General features: G+C 46.4%; 1 protein-coding gene across 1 annotated transcript; it reads right to left on the bottom strand.

Moving 5' to 3' along the window:
* Window positions 1-689: 689 nt before the first annotated feature.
* LOC115048299 (chromaffin granule amine transporter-like) lies at window positions 690-7,047 on the bottom strand. Its single transcript, XM_029509665.1, has 17 exons — window positions 6,929-7,047; window positions 5,623-5,721; window positions 4,291-4,499; window positions 4,068-4,192; window positions 3,919-3,977; window positions 3,762-3,845; window positions 3,593-3,685; window positions 3,414-3,503; window positions 3,276-3,319; window positions 3,147-3,207; window positions 2,954-3,049; window positions 2,779-2,857; window positions 2,568-2,619; window positions 2,433-2,496; window positions 2,232-2,351; window positions 1,854-1,987; window positions 690-1,512 (listed from the first exon to the last, which is right to left on the bottom strand). The coding sequence occupies exons 2-17, from the start codon at window positions 5,717-5,719 to the stop codon at window positions 1,402-1,404; spliced, it is 1,518 nt and encodes a 505-aa protein (XP_029365525.1). The 5' UTR covers window positions 5,720-5,721; window positions 6,929-7,047; the 3' UTR covers window positions 690-1,401.
* Between the last annotated feature and the right edge of the window lie 1,025 nt (window positions 7,048-8,072).

Here is an 8,072-nt window from a genome sequence, read left to right as displayed (position 1 = left end):
CTTTTGGAGGGAGAGCTTGTCTTGTTGTTTTCCAGCAGTGACGGAGTCGAGTGTTTCCGACTCGTTTACACAGAAACGACCACATCAGAGGTGAAACACAAAGACCTCACCACCTTTGATGAGGCAGATTAACATGGTTTCCACTGACAGGCTGTTTATTCAGGTTTCAAAGCAGGAGGAAGCTGCTGTCAGGACATGTCATCGACTCGCGCACACGCACGCACACACACACACAAAACAACAATTTGTTTAAATCCTCCATTCGATCAAATTGAAATTGTGTGACTGAGTGATGAAGTTGCTTCATTCATAGATGTTAGCTCACAGCTGATGTTAGCTAAGTCATTTTGTTAGCTCATTTTAGTCCAGATCTGATTTATATTTTAGCTCAGGATTTAATTAAAGCTAGCATAAGGCCAAAGCCAGCAGGTATATTCACTATCAGTTTTATCTCAGTGTTAATGTGAACCACAGCTTAGCATGTTGCTAAGTGAGTTATTTAGCCTAGAAAAAACTCGATGTCACAAGGACGTGAATAAATAATCCTTGATTCAGAAAAATCTGAGAGCTTCATTCACTTCCTGTTGACTTTTCCATCTGAAAGAGTTTCTGTTTCCCGCAGCCAACAATTGCATCATCACAGGAAATGAAACAGCAGATAAGAAGCTGGAGCCACAGACAGAACAGGTCAACAAGAGCTACAGCAGGTTTAATGGCAACAAAGGTCAAAGGTCAGATACAGAGTTTGGTTCAGTTTCACATGTCAAAATTTTTCAGACTGAAGAATTAATATTCATTAAATAAACACACATTTACACAGAAATTGCTTCAATTTAAGTCAAATTCCCTTCAAATAATCAAATAATTTAAAATGATGAATGATAAAACATTTCACTTTTTCACCTGAAAATTAATTGATTTCAAGATTTCAGATTTCAAACTGACTTTAACCAATTTTACCACAAAATAAAATGTACTTTTAAAGCTGGATCAGACTGTTAATCAACAACCTAAAAAACACAGAGTTCCCCTGAGGATGCATGCCTGTTCTCAAGGTTGCTAGGCAACAAGGATAGCTGGTTATGCTAAGACAAAATCCTCCATCTTCACTTTAACGAACCCCCCACACACACACACACAAACACACACACACTCAGGACCATTAAGGAGAAGTAGATGTTGTAACAGCTGTTCATTTGTTCAGATGATCCAAACATTTTGTGTTCACTAATGAAGAAGAATTAAGCAGTTACGTTGCTTTGTCACAATGCTATCCAACAAAATGAAAGACGCTGGCCCTTTAAGAAGCAGGACTGACCTTAGTGTGACAACAGGAAGTGATGATAAGGTGAAACATGGAGACCACATCAACTAGATGGACTGTGTGCATGTGTGTGTGTGTCACTCTTCTGTCTCTTCTTCTTCACTGTAGTCGCTCAGAGGAAACTCTCGGCTCTCCCTCTGTGTGTTGTAGTTTTTTCTGTGCATCACACACTTCTGGTCGATGATGGCCTGCAAAACACACACACAGACACACACACACAGTTTATGGATATTGGGGCTTATTAAGTATAAAAGTTTCCTCTTTACTTTGAAGCAGACGCTTCTGATCTTAGATCACTGTGATGAGTTTACGCACACTTTGGCTTCAACATCACACACACGCACACACCTCCTGTTGATCTGTCAGGCCCTGTGATCACGGTGTGCGTGTGTGTTTGTGTGTGTTGTTATTTTCTGGAGCAGCTGCCCGCTGGTCTGAGTGAGACTGAACCCATCTGTCCTTAATGAAATTCAGACCTGACCCCTGACCCCTGACCCCCTCAGACCTGATCACCTTCCTGCCCATTTACCATTTTTTCCTCTCGGATGGCTGGGTTACGTAACAGGAAGCAGAGCGGAGCGTACAGGATGTTGATCACACCAATGAAGACCATGAGACAGGGGAAACCCACGGCCTGCACCAGAGCACCGCCGGTGGACGGACCTGGAACAACAGAGGACTAAATGTGGCTGTTGTTTGAGGTTGTGATGTCACAGGAAGTCTCAGTGTTAAATGCATAATCATAAACTAAAGTCCTGCAAGAAACTGACTTGGTGTAGTAACTTCCTGGGTGAGTGAGTGTCAAAATAAAAGAACACAGGGTCAGTCACTGGGACTGCACATGCTCAGTGACACCCTCCTCAAAGCAGGAAGTCAGGGACACGTCAAACAGCTGTGTGTGTGTTACCTATAGCGAAGCCCATACACAGCGCCACATCAGCAATGGCGTACACGCTTCCATAAACGGAGGCGTGGCGGATGTCAACCAGGTAACCCATGATGGCCATCATGGAGGAGTCCACCATCCCTGCAGATCACACACCCATCAGCCCACAGTCAGAGCCACGCCCCCTCAATAATCAATAACCGATCAGTCAGTGATCTTCACCTATTGCAAAGCCCAGACCGCCATTTGGACCAATCAGACCGTAGATACTGGTGGCGAAAGGAACCTGGAACACACATGGGTGGTTAATCGACGAGGGGGTGGATATCTGGGCGTGTGGACGAGTGTCCTACTTACACACAACAGACTGATGCCGACAATGAACATCCCCAACATGGAGCAGAGCCACCTGGAGACACAAAATACCCATCAGCCACCTGTCTGTCTGCAGGTTTCCCAGAAACCTCCAGGATCAGGTCTGAACAGGACTCAGGTAATCTGTTGATCTGATGATTAAACTTCTTCCTGAATGAATGCAGCAAACACACACACACACACACACACTGACCTTCCCATCTTATTGGCCAGGACCCCAAACAGGTTTGTTCCAATCAGGTAGGAGACGCTGGCGGGTAAGAAGGCCATACCTGCAACACATCACACACCTGTCAGTCCGAGGAAGTGTCACACTGTAACGAGACACACAACTACAATTACAAACACACACAAAAAGCGGATCGTACCAAGCTGCCATTTGGGGGAGCACATGGTCTGCATCATCCAGATGGGCAGCGTGGGCTCCAGGATAGCCACGCCCATGTTGGCGAAGCACAGCGACCCTGCAGACACAAACACAGAAAGGGAGCGGACTCTGAATGATTGACAGGAGCTGGAGCCAATGACAGCCAACGGGTCAAAAGGGAGCGGCCATCTCACCGGCACTGATGAGGATGTAGGGGTCCTTTAACAGGGTCAGCAGGGGCGTCCCCTCCACGCTCTGAAACACGAGCCAATCAGAACACACAACCAAACCAGATCAGGACCAGGATCTGAAAGTGGACTCACCCCAGGAGAGATCTTTGATGGCTGCAGGATGCAGAGCTGCAATGCTGCAACACACAAACACACACAGACTCACACTCTGCGTCAAGCTTTTATTTTGGCAGTCCGTCCACAGGCAGACCTGGACCATTCTGGTCTTACCTCCATCAAACACAGCCAGGAAGGCAAGGATCAGAAAGGGGGCGCTCTTCCCCACAAAGTCGTACATCACACTGCCAAAGGGAGCTCCGACTGACACACAACACACACAGGAAACACACAATTACAGATACACATGTGCAGTTTGCCATAGAAATAGTGTGTGTGTGTGTGTGTCTCACTCAGTACGCCCATAGCTAATCCTCCCAGTGCGATCCCCATGGCGATGCCTCGCTCCTCGTCATCAGTGTACACACTGGCCAACATACCCAGACCTACACGCACAGACACACAATGGGCTGTGACACACAGGTAGACTACAGATTTGTGTGTGTGTGTTAAAGTGTGGACCTGCCACAGAGGAGAAAGACGAGCCGATTCCCTGCAGAGAGCGAGCGAAGAACAGCAGAGCATATGTCCCTGAAAACGCAAACACTGACACACACACACAGTCAGACTTTACAGGAAACACACTGCTGTGATTGTGCGTCTTGTGTTTGTGACTCACTGATGGTCGACACAAACAGGATGATGAATCCAGCAAACATCGGGATGTGATATCCAATTCTACAGACAGAGAGACAACCAACAACCAATCATCAATAATCAGTAACTACTTAGTCCGAACAGAAAGGATCCGTGGCTCCTCCCACTCACCTGTTGGTCAGCGGACCAACAAACGGGTTGACCAATAATTGGACAAGAGCTTTAGACGCAAACAACAAACCAACTCGGACATTTTCTTCTTCCAGGAAGAGACTGTCCTGAGAACAGGGGGGGAGCTGGGGGGGCAAGGAGACACAACCAGCCGCCTCAGTGAGGAAAATAATGGCACAGTTATTGATTATTGAACACTGATGGTGATCAAAAGGTCGCTCACCGTGGCGCTGCTGGTCTGGTTGACCTGCAGGTCTGTGGTGGTCTGGTTTGTGGACTCAGGGTCAGGGGTCGTCTCAGTCTGGACTTCCTGCAGACTGTAGGTGGCGTTGTCAAAGTAGGGGGGCGGAGCAGGGCGGCGGCTGGGCTGGGGGGTGGGAGGCACCGGGCTGGGATGATCCATCGCATACAGGAATGTTGGGATGATGGGAACTGTAGGAGGAGGCGGAGCTTACTTCACTGGTTCAAAGTTAGAGTGAATTTTTCCTGCAACCTTTAATTTTATCAGTTTAATCAGTTCACTCATAACGAACAAACAGTCACATCAAATTTATAGCTAAGATTCAAACTCTCGTCATTAAAGCTGCAAAAACACAAAACTGAACTGACACATCTGATCTGAGACAACCGCTTTAAAGGTCGAGGTCCAGAGGTCGTGTGTGTGTCTGTGTTTGTCTCTGTGTGTCTGTGTGTGTCTGTGTGACTGTGTGTGTCTGTGTGACTGTGTGTGACTGTGTTTGTCTCTGTGTGTCTGTGTGTGTCTGTGTGACTGTGTGTGTCTGTGTGACTGTGTGTGACTGTGTTTGTCTCTGTGTGTCTGTGTGTGTCTGTGTGACTGTGTGTGTCTGTGTGACTGTGTGTGACTGTGTTTGTCTCTGTGTGTCTGTGTGTGTCTCTGTGTGACTGTGTGTCTGTGTGTGTCTCTGTGTGTGAGTGTGTGTCTGTGTTTGTCTCTGTGTGTCTGTGTGTGTCTGTGTGACTGTGTGTGTCTGTGTGTGTCTCTGTGTGACTGTGTGTGTCTGTGTGTGTGTGTGTGTGTGTGTGTCTGTGTTTGTCTCTGTGTGACTGTGTGTCTGTGTGTGTCTCTGTGTGTGAATGTGTGTCTGTGTTTGTCTCTGTGTGACTGTGTGTGTCTGTGTTTGTCTCTGTGTGTCTCTGTGTGTCTGTGTGTGTCTGTGTGTGACTGTGTGTGTCTGTGTGTGTCTCTGTGTGACTGTGTGTGTCTGTGTGTGTATGTGTGTGTGTGTGTGTGTGTGTTTGTCTCTGTGTGAGTGTGTGTGTCTGTGTTTGTCTCTGTGTGACTGTGTGTCTGTGTGTGTCTCTGTGTGTGAATGTGTGTCTGTGTTTGTCTCTGTGTGACTGTGTGTGTCTGTGTTTGTCTCTGTGTGTCTGTGTGTGTCTGTGTGTGTCTCTGTGTGTGAATGTGTGTCTGTGTTTGTCTCTGTGTGACTGTGTGTGTCTGTGTTTGTCTCTATGTGACTGTGTGTGTCTGTGTTTGTCTCTGTGTAACTGTGTGTGACTGTGTGTGTCTGTGTCTGTGACTGTGTGTACTCACCGACCACAGTGAGCAGCATGTTGTCGAGCAGCAGAGCTACACACACAACCACGAGGACGAGTCTGGGAGAACCACGACTCTGATGGAGCCACACCATGTCTGCACACAGACACACACAGACACACACAGACACACACAGACACACACCGTAGCATCAACTGGTCTTATGAATTCAACACATTAAAGGTTGACGTCCTGAACTCTCAGACCGGTTTGTGATTTTGATGTTGAACCTGAGTTCAACACACTAACATGGTTGTGCGTCTGTGTTGAGTCTGAGCTGATCTTTAATAAACATGTGTTGTTGTCGTTGTTGTTGTTGTTGTTATCAGACTCCAGGCAGCCTTGGGTCCAGACGTGGTCTGGGTTCTTCTTCTGCTCATTTAACAGCGTACACACACGCACGTCTGTCGGCCATCTTGGTTTTAGAAACCATATCTGAAGGAGAAGGCGGAGCTGAGAAAGAGTGAGGGGAGGGGCTGACCCACTCTGTACTGTATACTGATTGGGTGGTACAGTCCATCACTCCCACTATAACCACGCCCCCCGGTCCATCCCCAGCTTAATAATTTAGCCAACAGACAGATGTGTTTGGCTAATTGTCCCCTCTGTTTCCAGTCTCTATGCTAAGCTAACTTCCTGTTTGGAGTTGTCCTCATTAGTGTGCAGGTGAGCTGTTTCCTGTCCGTCTGCGCTGACTGCTGATTGGTTTAGAGTCTCTGTCCTGCCTCACTAACATGGTTAAACACACGCACACACCTTTTATTCTCTTATCTCTGTCATCTTGTTTACTCCACCTCTCTCCCTCGCTCCCTCTGTTTGGTGGAAAATTGATGTGAAATGTAATTTAGAGGCTTTTGTTCAATGCAGAAACAAAAAAAATGTTCATATTTAAATATAAAACATGTTACGCACACACACACACACACACACACACATTATCTGACTGGACTGAATGCTTTTAAAGACTTACATTGTGGATAAACAATGGAAAAAATGTTTAATAGGAATAAAAGGAATCTAAAATATAAGCATGAAAAAATATAAAATTAAAAAAAAAATTTAACAAAAAAAGATTTGAAGTAAGTTCAAATTAAATTGGGAAAAAAATATCAAATTAAAATGAGGACATTTCTGGAAATAAATTAAAAAAAGAAACATCTGAGAAAATCAAAGCTGAACATGTAAACATGGAAAAAATAAAAAACAACATTCAAGAAACAGCTGATTGAAACCTTCAAAGAAAAAATGAATAAATCAAACTCTAATCATTCAACAAAATTAAAGCCCAGCAGGTACGTCCTACCTGGACGAGTGCAGATCTTCTTCTTCCTCCAGCTGCTGGCCGAACGACTATATGTCTGACCTGAGGGAGGAGAGAGAGAGAGGGGGCAAGGGAAGGAGCGAAGGGAGGAGGAGGATGTTTCCTCGCTTTCATTCTGATAATGACACAAACAGACAATATGGAGACACACACACACACACACATTTCCACAATGAACACTGAAATGATACACCCTCTGACCTGTGTGTGTGTGTCTGTAATTGTGAGCATCTGCTGTCCTTTTATTGAAGCCCTGGAACAACCTGCAGGCTGGAGACCTTATCGCACACACACATCTACACACAGACACACACAAAAGGCCTGTTTACTGTTAACTCCTTCATGTGTGTTTGTCTTCATATGTGGAGCCACACAGCAACACAAAACAAACAATTCAGTCAGACACAGTTTAAATTAAATGTCATATTGGATACAGTGTGTGAGTCCGCGTCACTGTGGACTGTTGTGGGGGGGTTTATGTGCATGATGATGATCCAGATGTTGCTCAGTTCAGATCGGACTCAAAGTCCTGACTTCTGCCCATGAAGCCTTGGAGACATGTTGCCATGGAGACCAGAGAGGAAGCTGACATGGACAGATCTGATGGACTGAGGCCGACCTGGGGCAGGTCTAGACTGGTCCAGACCAGATCAGATCAGACCTGTAGTCTTGGATCTGAAAGGATCCAGTTCAGGGTCTGGGACCAGAAGGAGGAGCTGGACATCTGGGCCATAAAGTCCTGCCTTCTCCGCTGTGGATTGGCTGAGACGCCTGTCTGTTAAAACAAACGCACCTGTAAACACACATACTCTCTGAAGAGGACTCACTTCTGTTGTTAATCAGCTTTAATCACCCGTAAACTGCCGCACATTCCGCCGGCTGACAAACAGCTCCAGGCTCTAATGAGTCTTTATCCCCTCAGCTCAGACCCACATGAAGAACCCCCCCTCCCTCACACACACACAAGCTCCTCAGACAGCTCTACCTGTCTTGTGTCTCCAGGTGGGTTTTAATCTCTCTGTGGTCTCTGCGGTGTCAGGTATCAAACGCCCTGCCTCACCTGAGGCCGCGGGGCTTCCAGGAAGGAAGAGAAGGCGGCGCTGTCTCCACCGACTGATGCGGTCGA

The sequence above is a fragment of the Echeneis naucrates genome, chromosome 9 (genome assembly GCF_900963305.1).
Source record: "Echeneis naucrates chromosome 9, fEcheNa1.1, whole genome shotgun sequence".
Taxonomy (NCBI): domain Eukaryota; kingdom Metazoa; phylum Chordata; class Actinopteri; order Carangiformes; family Echeneidae; genus Echeneis; species Echeneis naucrates.
Note: the sequence above shows the minus strand (reverse complement) of the source record. Positions and strands in the feature narration are given on the sequence as shown.

What these genes read in the sequence shown, in the direction of transcription:
- LOC115048299 (XM_029509665.1), bottom strand. Translation starts at nt 5,719, where the DNA reads ATGGTGTGGCTCCATCAGAGTCGTGGTTCTCCCAGACTCGTCCTCGTG. An exon ending in GTTGGTCCGCTGACCAACAG is followed by an intron (nt 3,978 to 4,067) that starts GTGAGTGGGAGG and finishes CTCTGTCTGTAG; the next exon opens with AATTGGATATCACATCCCGA. An exon ending in CATCAAAGATCTCTCCTGGG is followed by an intron (nt 3,208 to 3,275) that starts GTGAGTCCACTT and finishes CTCGTGTTTCAG; the next exon opens with AGCGTGGAGGGGACGCCCCT.